The 16,240-nt window shown below is 37.3% G+C and overlaps 1 protein-coding gene across 1 annotated transcript in view; it reads left to right on the forward strand.

Moving 5' to 3' along the window:
- HCN1 (hyperpolarization activated cyclic nucleotide gated potassium channel 1) overlaps positions 1–16,240 on the forward strand; it is a gene marked incomplete at both ends in the record, with an annotated part of 208,456 nt that overhangs the window by 112,511 nt on the left and 79,705 nt on the right. The window contains one exon of the mRNA XM_084278588.1: positions 1,430–1,591. Coding sequence (XP_084134714.1) covers positions 1,430–1,591 — 162 coding nt within the window. The remainder of the gene's footprint in view (positions 1–1,429; positions 1,592–16,240) is intronic.

Below are 16,240 nucleotides of genomic sequence, written 5' to 3' on the forward strand. Positions count from 1 at the left end.
ATCACTTAGAATGTATTGTCTTGAAATGCCCTAGATTGAAAAAAAGTTTTGCTCATAAAGGTAACGTCTAAAGTATGTTTCTAAGATGCAGACTTTGAATTTTGGGACTCAAAACATACACCATCATATTCAAACAAGGGCAAACTCCCACTAATAGAAAATATTGTTGAAAGACACTGTGATATGCTCTCTGTAGTTGCACTTGCCTCTTTTACAGTGTGGGTACATAATCTCTGCTTTTAGTTTAGAAATGTAAAAATTAGGATGCAAATATTCCTTCTGTCATATGTGAATTATTGTAGTCACAAATGCAAAATGTTGTGTACCAATATGCATGCATACCTCTAGCAATCAGATGTTTTCAGTGCTCAAGCATCTGATTTCTATGTCTATCTGTACAATTAGATAATATTATCTACTTAAATCCATGAAATACCAACTGAACATTCTTGATCTTCTAAATGGAACTCCTGCATAGTAGTAATTATGGGTATTAAAATGCAACGTTTATCTTGAGTTGACTGAATTCTGTAATAAGTAAAGAATGTGCCTATATTTGCTGTTTGGAAGTGCTTTATAACCAGTATAGCAGAGAAGTGCTAAATACAGTGTTTTTCTCCATACTGTTTGGCAGACGACTGCTGCTGTTCACGCCAATCCTGTCCAACAAATTTGCCCATGACAAACCTGAAAATGCCTATGCTGGTTTTAAGAGCATATGTGTTATTTGCTGTAAGACAATTCAGATGCTTTTTTTTGGTTTGTTTAAGAATAGAAATCCTAGATTTTATATTAGATATACACAAAGTTAGCTACTACACATGTAATAGCTGCAGGATTGCAGTATTTCAGGAAAACTGTCGAGAAGGGCAGTGAACTGGATTTCTGTCATTTTGTTTGGTGAACTGGTATGTGCAGATTGGATTAATAATATAGAAATATAAGTCCAAAAATGCCTAAAATTACTTATATTGTTTCTTCTTAGGTCTTTTTAATAAATCAAGAAATGGGAAGATGAATCTTTTCTGAATAGGTCACTGCATTTGAATTGCCCACAATTTTTTGAATATTTAGACACCAGGATCCCAGACATGCTATCACTACCTTCATCAAGTTTTTCCAATTTGTGAGACCTGCTTTGATTAAAAGGAGTTGCAGGCTTTAGGAAAACACTGTAGTTGGTAACTTCTTATGCAAAATACGCCTTTTCAGACGGTTATATAACACTGGCGTGCAGCCAAGAATCAGGTGTATCAGCACAGATCTCTGCCCAAATTAGTGTGCCCAAATTAATGGCCCTTGCTGAGAAATCTCAGCTGTTTTAGAAGTTCAGAATGATATTTTGTTGCTTTTAACATGCCAGATGAAAAGCAAATTATTTACATTTCTGATTTGCATCACATACATCGCGTGTAATTTTTGTCCACAGATTTTCCACATGACATACGATCTGGCCAGTGCTGTGGTGAGAATCTTTAATCTGATTGGAATGATGCTGCTGTTGTGCCACTGGGATGGTTGTCTGCAGTTTTTAGTACCATTACTCCAGGATTTCCCACCAGATTGCTGGGTGTCCCTAAACGGTATGGTTGTAAGTATTGTTCATTTTTCATTGTGCTTTCTAAACATTACTTCTCTAAACAGTTAGCTTGAGACTTAAGTGTAAAAACACACGCTTAGTAATACACTGCCCTGCAACTTATTCAGACTTCCTTTAGGCGTTTGTTGGATGGCTTGCTAATGAACAAAGGTTTGTTTTGTAGCCCTCATCACTGATAAAGATATATTGGCTCATTGCCAGTAAATGAGTAAGAAAATACTTTCTGTTTTAATGTCATTTTAATTTATTAATCCTCCATTCCCTCAAAAAAAGCCACCCAAAGAAATTTGGAAATACTCAGTTCACCAGTGCTTTCACTTTGGTCTGTAGTTTCAGAATGCTCCAGATACTCCACATTACTGATGTTTTTTTCATCTGATGTTGTCCTAGGTTTATCCTGCAAATACCTTCTGGGTCATCTCATGATCCCTTTGCCAAGCTGTTCCCAATTTTACAGTCAACATGAATATTTTATAACTAAAAGAAAAGAAATAGATTTACTTCTATGATACTCTCACCTGTGTGAACAGACTGTTCAAGGAAGGAATGTGGCTGTGCCTTATTTGTAAGGAAGGGTGATGTTTTGCTTGCTTAACAAGTGGCTTGATGATCAAGAGCTGTGAAGAATTAAGTAGCTTTATTAATCAGATAATGAAGGAATATATAGAACATTTTCATAGGAACTGAAAAGTTGTTAAAATGAACCTACACCAAAAAGAAAAAGTCCCAAGCAAACGTCTCATTGGTGACCTGAAAACATGTCTCTCCAGTTTTTACAACTTTAGAACCCATAAAACAGTGCCTTTACTATAGATGGATGTCTTGCTCAGTCCCATGTATTCCTATTGTAGAAATGTATCAGTATTTGTTCCTTTAGGAATGTGATACTCCACATTACTGTGGGAGCTCGTTGACTAGGATTGTCAGTCATACAGACAAGTATTTGCAGTCATCAAGCAACATCTTTAATGATAAGCAGCGTGTTTGCTGACACCTCATTGTGCAGCTTTCCTAAAAAAAAAAATAGTGACATATCTTCAGAAATGGAATTGCTACAATAAAAGTAGGTCACCAGGATGCTGACTGGCACGTCTTTGCATTCTGCTGCATTCTGGGTTCTGCCTTCTAACATCTTTCATTCGCATTTAGAAAGGGTACATTTTCTACCAGCTTGTTAAAAACTATGCTAACGAGTGAAAGGAAGCCTTGGATTACAGTTAATTGAAGTTTTTAACTTTTAAAGAACCCTGAACTATTACATTTTCTCTTTCATGAAAAGACCTACATTTAACCTAGGAAGGCTGAGCACACTATGCACATACATGCTCAGGGAGACCCTTCTTTCTGCCTGCCTACACTGAAGTTTTTTATGGAAACAACCTCTCCTTACTGGCTGCATACTCTTGGAAAGATCCTCCTAGGAAGTTGTATGTTGGTTTTTTTTTTTTTTTCCCTGGCAATTGAATCTTTTGCTGCTAATGAATATTGTGGGGAGATCTAAAAATTGAGTGAGATTATGTTCTCATAATAAGAGACATAGTCAGTCTTTTAATGCTATGTCAAGAGAAAAAGTCGTGGACTACCAGCCTAGAACCAGGAGCACATCTAAGGACGCTGTTGGAAGAAACTACTGTAACTTTCTCTTGACCCTGCCATGATATAAGACATTTCCTGATAGCTTTCCAAGTTCCAGAAGTGAATTCTTTAGCACTAGTCAGTACCAGAGGATGGTATGGTATGAATACCGGTCATCTGAAATGATAAAAGTAATGACAGAATGATGATTGTGATGGTGATGATGATGGCTATGTGCTTCTTTATAATGGTTGGACTTGATGATCTTAAAGGTCATTTCCAACCTAAATGCTTCTATGCTTATATGATTTGCTGGTGTGTTCACAGTCTAACTAGACTGCTGGCTTTGGAATTTGGAAAAGCTTCAGGTTCCTGATGCTGGAAGAGCTTTTGGAAATGGGATCCTTTCTTCCCAGGTACACTGTAACGTGGAACCATTTAATCTACTCAGAATTTTAAAACCTTTGTTACTGACATGAGTGCCTCTAATACTGAGGTTTGGACTCAGTGCTGTTGATACACAAAGTCAGATAAGAATCTTACTACTTCTTTTGCCCTGAAGTTCTTTATGTGTGAACTGGCAGTGATTGCCACAGCAACAGGCCAACATTATCAAGAAGAGAGTATATTTCCCCAGCCTCAGCTAATGCATCTTTGTGCCAAAGTACTTCCTTCTGCTCTCATTTTAGTCAGAGATTTTAGTAGTTTAGTAAGGAGAGATAATTCTCCTTGCACCTGTATACATTTGGAGTTGTGTAAAAATTTCTGGGTCAAATAATTCCGAAATGCACCTGCTCTAAGAGAGGAAAACTTGCCTTCCTTTGAATAGCAGAGGGTTTGTGTGTGCATTTCCAGGGTTTCACACCGTGGCTCCAACTTACATTCCTCCAGATGACATTGTGGCAAGGGCTAACCTCAGGCTAATACACCAGTTCTGCTATGAAGTAAAATTTTAAAACTTATTCATGGTGATCATTGGCTTGAAGACTTATTCAAGCCAATGTTTGCTCAGCCAGAAAAAGTTAGTTATCCAATATGTAAGTCAGTTGCAAACCATAGCATAACCTGATGCTAAAGAAAGTAAGGATGCCGTGAGGATGACATGCTGTCACCTCAATTGACACAGCCCAGTGTATTTTTCCAGCCCATAGTTCCCTTCTGTCTTCCACATTAGTTGCTTCAGGCTGCAGAGTGCAAGAAATTCTTCAACAAGCCATCTCCTGAAAACTGTTTCTTTTGTGTGAGCTGATATATGTGAAATTATTCAAATTCCATAGGCATGGTCTTAGTTTTACCTTATGAATACTGTTAAGAAAAAAAGAATAAATTCAATTTAATGTCACAAAGGAATAGGATAATGAAACCAAGCTGCATTTTGCTTGCTGCCTCTGAATGCAACTGAATACAATTAAAGCAAAACAAATCAGTTAGATTTTCGTCTTTGAGAGGATGATAAAGATGTCATAGTGCATCATGAAATAGATTATAAAAAACCCTTTTCTGTAGAAGGGAATAAGATCACCACTGGTTAATACTGCACCAACTTACAGCCTAAGTAGTTCAAGAGAAATGTTCATATCACATTGGGAAATTATCTTCAGCAATAATAATAATAATAATAATAATAATAATAATAATAATAATAATAATAATAATAATAATAATAATGAAGAACCCATATTGGATCTGTGCTCTCAGATTGGCTTTCTTGGCCAGTTCCTGAACATTGGCTTTCATGTTGCTGTGAAATGAGAGCCAGAGCTGGCATCTTCAGTTTTGCTAAATGTGATTCCATTTGCCCACTTTTATATATTCCTGCCATTTGCTTGCACTGACTTTATTAATGCTGAGTTACTGTTGACAGGCAGGATCTTGTGCTCTCCCAGAATATCAATGCATTTTTCTTTGAAAAGAAGAAAACCAGTAAACACCACTCAAAAGTAAGCAGCAACTGCTTTTTTCTCTGCTCACTTTAAGTCATGTTCCAACCAATCCATTACAAACACGATAACAGTCAACTACTTCTGTGAGGATATATGGCTCTCTGGTGGTGTTCACAAGGTTTTTTTAACACCAGGATCCAGAGTTTCATTCCTCAAAAAGGACTTTTCTGAAAAAGTTTCACAGACGTTGTTAATGATGCTGCCTAATTTCTCCTTGGCTCAGAAAGCCTATTATCTGCAGCTCCTTGTGTGATTTATCCTCAGCTTTCTGATAATCATTGCTTCAGACTAGTGTACTTCCATAATGACTCATAGACCAAGCATCTTTATCATACCTCAGAGTTTCAGCCAATACTTCTTTAGAAAATTAGGATTAAAACTTGCAAATGAAACAAGGGGAGACATAAGAACAGAAAAGCACAGTGATTCTCTCCTATGGTCAGTCTGTGCAAAATGAAATTCTGCATTGTGCATTTGGTTTCAGCTACAGTGAATTACAAAAACACAGTGTGTATGTCCCAATTGATGAACAGTTATAATTGGGTCTTACATGGGACAGAGTTTCTAGGCAACTGGAGAGAGGACTTTTTTGCTAGTGATGCCATCTGGCCATATAAGCGTGACTGCCTGCAATAAAGCATTCCTTGCAGTAAATGATTGGGTTTTGGTCTGGCTTTTCATATTACCTATGGCAAAGACTTAAAGGCTTGTTAGTTCTTGAAGTAACAGTATCTGAAGATCCCCACTCTGTATTTTCTGTCTGTATTTGCAATAGTTGGTCATACAGTTAGGAAAACATAAGGTCCTTTAAGCAAGGTATTTGCCTGACACTTCCCTGTTTTTTATGTATAATAGTCCCTTAGTGAGATAAAAATCTAGCTGAGAAATACAGAATTTAAATTGAAGGGTGAGTTTTTTTAAATCCAAGAGGAGTTGTGAAGCTTTTGCAAAGAGCTTGCTTTGCTGGCATTTTTCAAGGTACACAGACGATATTTGCTCAGCAAGAACCCTTCAGGTACTCTGATTTCTTTGTTTTGGTGTTTCCTTACTGTCCTTGCAGTAGGATTGTTTGTGGCTCTTGGGAGGTCTTTAGGTTTTAGATTTGGTGTAGTGGGATTTTGTGTTATATTAACTCCCCTTTGTGTCATATGATTTCCTTAAGGGAAAATAAAATCAGATATTAGAATTCAGATCTTCATCTCTGATGATATTAGCATTGCTAGGAAAAGAATTCTGGAATTCTGCTGTAGAATCTGAAAGTCTCTGTTATTTAAAAATATGAATAGCTTTAATGAATGCTTGATCAGGAAATTCAGAAATGCAGGAGATAGTGGGGATTTATAATGCCCTAAGAACTATGCCAACATACATATAATATGCACAAAAAAAGTATATAGTAATAACACACAGAACTGTAATTCTCAACATTTCTTAGTAATGAACACTATTTTCAATGCACAGTCACATGATTTTTCCAGTAAGATCTCTGCTTTACTCAGTGGATCTCAAGGAATGCACTGTAGTCATTTGGTATGTAATTCAGCATTAGGTTTTCTCCTTTTTGGTAATCTTAGGACCTTCTTCCCCATAGCTGGCCATTAGGGCAGCTAACTTACTCAAGAGATTTTTCTGTATTTGATCATTATGTGATGATCATCATCTAGAGCTTCATAGGTGTTTATGAGCTCCTTTTTGTTATATATAAAATATTGCAGAGCCACCTTTAAAGCATTAGATTCCTCTGACTTCATTTGCAGTGCTGAGCAATAAATGCTTATGTAAATCAGATCCCACAATCTTAAATTAGGTTCTTAGAAAATATGGAACATATGGGAATCATCTAATTATTAAAGGCACTGAGGATCTCATGAGGTATACTACTTCTCTAACGTATTTTATACTCATGTATATTTATTTATCTGTGTCTAGTTATACCAAATGCTTCTATGAACAGATAAATGATTGAAATTATTTATCAGAGGTGGACTGTGATCAGAGTAAGTGGAACTGCTCAACTCAGCTAAGTGCACTATTTACAACAAAATTTGGAACTATGGTGATACCAATAACAACAATATGTAACTGATGTTTTTAGGACTAAGGTACCCATGTTATGTAAATCTACAGTGAATAAGAATGTCCCTTCTATTATGTGCAGCTATTCAGAATTCACTTATTGCTGTCTCCTGCACAGCAGTGACCTGGTCACTGAGGTCAGTCCATTTCCTCTTGCATCAACATGATGAAGTAATGACCTGTTTCAGTGTGTTGGGATCAAATTCTGGGCCTAAAAATATATTAGCTCAGGAGAATGTATTAGTTCATCTGATTTTACACTACAAGAAACTGCAGAGGAAGATTTTCTGTAGGAGCAGTTATGATGAGATATGCTTAATGCAGACTGAGGACATGTGCTAATTGCAGTACGAAAATTTTATGCCAACCTAGCAATGACCAGAGAAATGGGGTAGCTGAGAACACTGTTGATTTAACTCATTGTGTCATAATCAACAAAATAGAAAGCAAATAAAGTTCTCTTTTCTACCATTGCTGAGGCTTTAGGAAGACCAGATAAGTTTTGGTTTATGCATGTTTCTGTTCTCTGTCAGTTTATCAGGTCAGACACTATTGAAGGGCTAGAAAGGGAAATAATAACTTTTTGTTACTACCTTCTTGCCTTTGGTGTAGTGTTCTATATGATTTTACTTATGTCTCCTGTACTTTTGGCCAGTATATTTCTGAGAGTAGATTGCCAATGTATTTACATAAAAGAAGTTATTAGATTTTCTGTGCCTCATATTTATTGTAAATATTTAACTATTTTTATTTTTTCCATGTATTTATTTATGCCAACAGGAAATTGATTCCAAATAATAAGGATGTTCGTGTGGTTAGCATATACAGTATGCTTTGGATATTATGTCTATCATGTCTGCTGTTTCTTGTCCTAAAAAAAAAAAATCACATTAATTTGTTTCATAGTATTTTCTTCTTGTTTCCTTTTACGTTGTTTCCTTTTATATTTTCTGGATGAAATTGTATTAGTTGTCTCTTATCAAACAATGAAGGACTAGTGCAGGGCCGTGTTCTTGCTAAAAATCTGAACTTGAGCAGAAACTGGTTTAGATTCTGTGGTAGTCAGGCTTCACTGGCTCCCTAATCTAAGACAATGACAAATGCATTCATCTTCATGATTTACTACCATTGATATGTTCTCGGGTTATCAGTTTGACCTCATTGTGTTAATACTGTGAGCTAATTTAAGCATAGAACCTTCAAAGTTGAAAAATAAAGGTGCAAAATCATTTACAGGGAGGTTTGAAATGTCCTAAAACTGTAGCATTAGTTCCCACGTTACCTGTGAATTGAGTTGGACTCAATGATTCTAATGGGTCCCTTCCAGCTCAGTATGTTCTATGAGTCTATGATAATATTTGGAGTACTGCTGAGACAGAAGTGAAAACAGTCCTTCAAAGAAGGTGTTACTAGTTCTAATAACACAATTCCACCAATTTTGGAAATTGTTTAGCATTATGAACTAAACTACTATCATAAGCCTTGCTACCTGCCTTTACTCTCAAGAAAATACTTTAAACTCAGTGTTGTAGTAATGATATAATTACTTAATTCTGATGGTCATTGTTATTTCAGTAGGTACTGCTACGCAGTGTTACAGAGAAAGGATGTAAATGACACCCATGTTTGGAAGCGTTGATTGTAGCACTATGTTACTGATGTGATAATAGGTGCTAAAAAGGATGACTTCTCTAATGAATTACTTGGCAGCCTTGTGTGCTGCTTTTTTTTTTTTTTCCATATAGAAAGCTGGTCTTCTTTATATGGGGGTAGGATTAATCAAACAATTAGTTAGAAAAAGCATGCAAAACCCATTTGATGTACCTAGTAGATAATAACTTATTTCCACACTTTTTCTTCATTAGTGTAAGAACTAATAGGAAATTATCAAGATGTGGAGGTAAGGAGGAACTTGGCCACTTATCATCAAAATCTAATTTCCATGTTTCCCCCTTAAGAATCAACCCAACTCATAAATGCTTATGCTGCAGTATATTGAGAGTGGATTTCTGCTAACTGTAAATTACAATATATTTTATGTAAGTGTTAAACTTGAAAGAATACAAGAAACTACACATAAGATGGTTAAGTCTAAGTTGTGTTTGATAGTCTTTCTTGGGAAAAAATAGGCATCATAAAGCATGCCTTAAGCCATTTCTTTAATAAAAATGTGAACTAAAGCAGAAATAAGTTGGACCTGACTTGTCACATTTTAGAACCTCAGGAGGAGTTATTAGTACCTCATGACCAAATGCAGCTTCTCTGCTGCAGGAGAGTGTTCCCTTTATTCTGGGGGACCTGGATCCATCTGCTGTGCTGTTTCTATGAATTAAACAGTACGTGTTTATCTGCATGTGGTGGTATTCCAGAGTGAGCTGGGATATCAGTGTGGAACACTTACTCTGAAGTAGCCCCCCATTTCTCCTGTGATTGAAATATCCAAAATCTGAACCCTTGGAATATTTATGCCAGAACAGTTTTCCCAGAATAAATCCAGATGTGGATACATCCAGATTAATACCATTCATATCCAGCTGTTCTTCATTGGCTCTTTCTCTTTTACATTGCAAACCTATATTAATATGCACAGTCTAATTCTTGATCTGTATGTTTTAAGACTGTAAAAAGATAATTGGCTTTGCATGAGTCGCATATTATTGTCAAGGAGTCATTATCAGATGCATCACAATCAGGTTTTCTCAAGACCACAGATTTTACTGATTTTAACTGAGGGGTTTTGCCGCATCATACCTGAACTTTGCACATGTGGCTCTTCAGCACCTGACAGAGAAGTGTTTGTTGAGATAGAATTAGACAAAAAAATACCCACCTGCAATTGTGCATATGGAATACTTACATCTAATATTAGGAAAACATCAAAGTCCTTTCTTCTGGTTCATGCATTTCTGAACTGAGGCACTTCCATACACGATAAAAGATGTTGTTTCCATTCCATGAGACCTACATCAGTAGTCTGTAGGATCCGTAATCTGGATTCCTAAATTCCCAGAGAGAGACAGGAGAGTATTATAACAATGTTTTCAAACCTGGTTATTTCTGAACCTCTCCTTCCATGGAAGTGTTAAAATTTCATATGTTGACTTTAATTCAGAATGAAGTTAAAAGCTAAACAAGGAAAAATCTCTGTAGAATTGCAATTTGCATTGACTTCTAGTTATCAAAACATGAGAAAAAAAAAGGAAATACATGGCATCATTTTTTTCTTTGATTTGTTTTAACCTACTAATTTTCCTTCATGTCTGAACTGGTTTTGCTTACATTTTTTGTGTATATAAGCCAGATATGTATACAAGTCACTAGGATTTAGCCTGCATGTATTTTGCCTGTTTTAAGAGAGTGTCGTAATTTTCTTTAACATTGCTCCCTTCTCTCCCCTTTCCTGTGGTTTCTGCTTTCTACTTACACACTCATTTCAGCAGACTCAACCTGAAGTAATTCAGCTAGAGATGTAAAACTTTCAGAAAATTATATAATTTAATAAAAGTTTTTCTACAAGAGAAATACAGTGATTATCCACAATTTTTACTTTAACTGAAATGTGCAGCATCTTATTTATCATTGTGTTTTGTGAGTAAATTTTAAAGAATATCTTCTACATAGTCTGTGTCTACATGCTAGATATCTGCATACTCCTTGTATGAGCAAGCAGTGGGCACATTCTTGCATCAATTCATTTAAACATTTAATTACTCAAATATATTTTGTTTTATTTCTCCTATCTGGATTTTTATATCCAATTCTTTTACTGTTTAGAAAATACTATTGATAATGTAAGTAAAGGAAAGGAAAAGAACAAAGCCTTCTAGTGAGACTTTCTCTGGTCCATTTACCACTTTGCAATGAATTTGCAGTGGTGGGTTGATCGTTTTTTTTCTCACATGGCAGAAATAGCAATATGTGATGAGCCATTGCATTTGTGTATCACTTGTTTTAGATACGTGTATATATACACATTATCATCATCACCTTCTTACTTTGTTATCCCATTAAACTGTATCTCAACTCGAGATTTTTTTTCTATTCTCCCCCCCAGCCCTTTGTTGGGGATAGGGGTGAGCAATTAGCTACATGGTGCTTGGATACCATCTGTGGATAAACTATGACACCAGATGTTCAGAAATAAAGTTTATGGTGCATAATAAAAACCTGTGGTGGGAAAAAAATATAAATTTTACTCAGATTCATGGGAAGAGAAGATGCAAGATCTCACCCAGGAAAGTTATACACAAGGGCAGTGGGCAGGTGTGCTATGTTTCTAGTCAGTGAGGGCAGACTTGGCTCTGGAATTCTTGGACCTATGCAGATGTGTCTCTGTAAGTTCCCATAATCATAGAATCATAGAATGGCATGGGTTGGAAGGCACCCCAAGGATCATAGAGCTCCAACCCCCTTGCCACAGGCAGCGCCACCAACCTCCAGGCCTGGATCTACACCATTCACCTAAAGGCTTCCTGTCCATTACCCTCATCTCTGTATATTGAATGCAGATGTAATATAGAATATATAAAATGTGCCTTTACTTTCTTGTTATACTCTAACTGATTTTCATGACCTTCCTGCTGCTACATACTCTTTTGTGCCAAAATGGAGTAGTTAAAAACTTACTCTAAAACAATTTAATTTCTGAGTTATATGAATATGCAAGGATGAGGCTCCCTTAGGCTTTTTCAGTCAGTATCTTTACAAAGCAGCTGCTTATGGAAAGGATAACATATAAATGCTGACAGGAGGTGCATCCTGGAAATGCCACATACCCTCAGAAATAATGGTATAACTGCACTGCTCCTACCTGAATGTGTTTTGCAGATCAATAAAATGTATTAACTCTAAACCAGCTGGATTGAATTATGAAGGTAAAACATGCATGCACAGAGTAATGTGGTGAGGGGAAAGAAGCAATGAGGCAGTTTAAATAGAAATATAACATTGGAAGCCTCTTTTTAAAAAAAGTATGAGCTAGTGCACTCATCCATCTCAACGTGATTTGAGCAAACATAAAGTTGGCATGTGTAAAAATAAATAAAAGATGAAGGATTTCTAAGGTTTAACAAAGCTTGTTGGTTTTACTCTTTCAGAATCTTTCAGTCTTCAAGACAGACAAAAAAAATCCAGTTTCAATTATTCATTTACAGTGGTGACACTGAATGCATAATTGGAATGAACAACTAAAATATATATGGTATCAATGGAAAATACACCTAAATACAATGTAATCTATGCTTCTAATCAATACTGGCTCTCAATTTCATTTTAGTCATTACTGGAAAAACAAAGCATTTTGCTGTTTTGAAGAATGAAAACTCCTCTGACAAACTTCCTCCCACAGAGTGATTTTGTTTCTTTTCACAGGTTTGAATCTTTTTATATGTATATATTTGTAATCAATAATTCTGGTATTTTTAATATAAGAAGTGAGAAATAGCCATTTGAGGTGAAAAAGGAAGGTTGATCGGCAAGTCAAGATCCTGCTCCTCTAACTTTTTTTATGATGAGCGTGGTGAGACACTGGCATCGGTTGCCCAAAGAAACTGTGGCTGTCCCCTCCCTGGTAGTGTTCAAGACCAGGCTGAATGGGGCTTTGGGCAGCCTGGTCTGGTTGAAGATGTCCTGGCTGATTGCAGGGGGTTGGATTAGATAACTTTTAAAGGTCCCTTTCAACCCAAACTATTCTATGATTCTGTAATTCTCTGAAATTAGATTCGATTCAAGACCATTTAAAACTGAAATGAAATGAGAACTTCACTCTGCAACTTTCTGGTGGGAATTATGAAACTCTTTACAAATCAGCTAAAACTTGTCTGTACCTGTGTACTTGGAGGATGCAAAATGTGGTTGCACTAAAAAAAAATGATTATTGTTTATCACTGTTCTTAATACGATACATAATGCTGTCTGTGGCTAGATTTATTAACCTAATCAAACACTGGCATGGTACTGTTTTCGGGGCAAACTTTACTGAATTTCTCTTAGGTGAATGGTTTGATTACTTTGTTCAATGAACCAACTATTAGTAAGGAAGATTATTTTTTTTATTATGTTAAACATGTAATAGATAACAGTTTTTTAAGCTCAATCTTGTCATTTAGACTGTGCCCAGTGAGTATGAAGCGTCTAGTTGAAAAAAGTGTCTGTCTGCAAATTAGATAACAAAATGTTTTGTTAAATATACTTTTGTTATATATACTTTCATTAGATTCTGAGTCCTTTTTCATATTTCCTATTTAACATCCTCCTCAACATTTTTCACAGTAAATACCACCCCTTCAAATATATGCCCTGAATCCAAGAACTCTTACTCTAATTGTGTGCTCTCTGCTGTATAACTTTATCTCTATAATTGAATAATAATGAAGTTTGCATTCTGAGCATTCCTCTGTTTTCATTAGGTACTTTTTTTGTCTCTCACTTGCTCCTATCTGTGGGTTATCATTGTAGTATGCTTGCATGAAAGCCACTGCGCTGGATCTGAGTTCACCTACTCAAATATCCAGGACTTCTTACAGAGCCCCATGTACTTTTCTCACCCTTTGCACCAGCCAACCCATATCCTAATTGCAAGATCAATACCACAGATCATGAAATAAGGTCATAGCTTGAGAGAAGAGACTGTCCTTGGATATTTTATTTTCTCCACTTGAATGGAACAAGGAAGAAATGGGGAGGCACGTCCATCCACTAAAGCACATGCCCACTGAACAGGGTACCTCAGGGAGCTGATGGAAGTGTCTTTATCTACATAGGATCATGGTGCAGCTGACCAAGAGAGAAACTCTCCCGTGGAACTGATAAAGATCATCTGCATTAAACTACTCTGAATTGCCATCTGCAGGAGTCTGATTTTTGCTGGCTGTGTAGGAAGTCTACATACAGCCATCAAAGTGAAGTTACTGAAGTCCACTGCTGTGAAATTTTATTTATGTCTTCCTCCTGTGTTTACCATTCTTGCAAACAAACCCCAGGACAAGTTGGGGCTCTGGTCATGGTAGATACCCATGTGTAAACAGCACTGTTGTGGTTTTACCCCCACAAAAGGAAATGCATGTTTACTATTCCTGTTCATCCTGCATCGCTCAGGATAGTGGTGTTCTCCCTGTTCTCTCACCCTCAAACATCAATCCCAGATCTCCCATGATGAGCCTCCCCACAAAGTTTGTTCTCTTGGCTGAACCATCTGCCTCAGCCTTACCTTTTTCAGTCAGAGTGTTTTCATCCTTGGTATCTAGTCTGAAGAACCTGAATTCCTTTAAACAATGCAGCAGATGGATTTTATAGTTGCTCTGCAGGATAATTTTGTGTATTTTCCTGTAATCAAAGAGTGCAGTTTTAGTCATAAATGCAGTGAGAGACTTTCTTACTTTTTATGTTGCAGTTATGAAAGTATCCCAGATGCTTTCTACGCATTTCTGTACACTGAAATGGCATTAGCAGTGCTATGTGGGTCATAAATACTTGGTATGGAGCTGTGAAAAGGCATGCTGGCTAAAGCAAAGTTAGATCCAGTAGGTAAATTATGACTTGGTTCTTTTCTTTATTCATTAATCTGCGGAAACAGGAAAATGAAGTGTAGAACAAATAAACCTATTAAGAGCTTGGCCATAGCTCTTTCCAAATTTGACTTACTCAAAGTAGTTTTTTTACTTCTTCTTTACATAATAAAAATTTTAGTGTAGGTAGATAGTTCAGAACAAGGAATTAATATCTTTGAACTTCTGTTTCCCTGATCAGCAACAAATAATCTGTTTAAAAACTGCACATGATACTAAGAGGTTATACCCCATGTGATCAGTAATCAAGTAAAAATAATAGAATGAAACAGTCTTGTCGTGGTTTCACCCCGGCTGAGAGCCGAGATCCACGCAGCTGCCTGCTCCTTAAAGGAAAAGAGCAGGGAAAAAGGAAGGGTGGGGTGGGGGGGAGGGAAGAGGGAAGGGAAGGGAAAGGAAAAGGAAGAGGAAGGGGCAAATAACCCCAAAACCAAGAAACCAAAAGCCCATGGGTTGGGATAAGGATAGTTTACTAAGATAACAGAAAGATACAATATAACAATGCTAACAGGACTTTAGAGCAAAAATATATGAAGCTGTTGATACACAATGCAGTTTCTCACCAAACCCACAGCTCAGGCCGTGCCACCCAGAGCCATCCCAGAACCCGACCGTCCCCCAAAAACCGCGTGTCCCGGACCCCCCCTCAGCCTTCCTCCCGTCAGCCCCAGATATCCCGGGCAGGACGTAACTGGCGTGGAATACTCTCTTTGGTCAGTTGGGTCACCTGTCCTGGCTTCGCCCCTCCTTTCTCATGAAGAGCTGAGAAAGTCCTTGACTGTCTGACAGCAACTAGCAACATCAGGGTGTTATCAGCACTACGCCCGTTTTAACTCCCAAACACAGCATCCCATCCACTGCTGCAAATGAATTTAACTCCATCCTGACCAAAACCAGGACATGTAAAAGAAATAAAGATTTTGCATCAGTGGCTTTAGCACACCTCACTTTCAGATGCAGAATACAGGAGGTTTTGGGGAAGAAAGAAGGAGGACGGCAGAGGAAGGAGCAGAATAAGCTAAAGACAAAATGAATGAATGGCTGCATCCAAGTTAATAGTTCAGCTGTTGAGAGTTCATGCAAGTGGGACCAACAGTGGCCATGTGAAGTCTGGTCTGGTGTGTCTGACCCCTTTCCAAGGTTGGCAAGGAACAGATGCCCAGAGAAAATCAAACCACAGCAAGCATGGAGTGTTGTTTCCTTTAGTGTATCCTACAACCTTTCAGAAATTTGCTGCTGAGGGACTTAGGGATCCAGAGGTGTTATCTCTGTGTGTTTCTTCCAGTAGTTTGTCTAATCACTTTTTAAGTCCACGTTAATTTTACTATTAGGCTGGAAGTATGGACACTGTCATGACTGCTGTACTGCCATGGTTCAAAGCTAGCTTTGCTGGCTGTCCTTAGTGCAGCATCCCAGGCTGTGATGACTTTACCTGAGGGCCCAGAGTGGCCCAGTGGGCATGGGCTGATGGTTGTACTGTA

Source organism: Gallinula chloropus (genome assembly GCF_964237585.1).
Source record: "Gallinula chloropus genome assembly, chromosome: Z".
NCBI classification, from domain to species: domain Eukaryota; kingdom Metazoa; phylum Chordata; class Aves; order Gruiformes; family Rallidae; genus Gallinula; species Gallinula chloropus.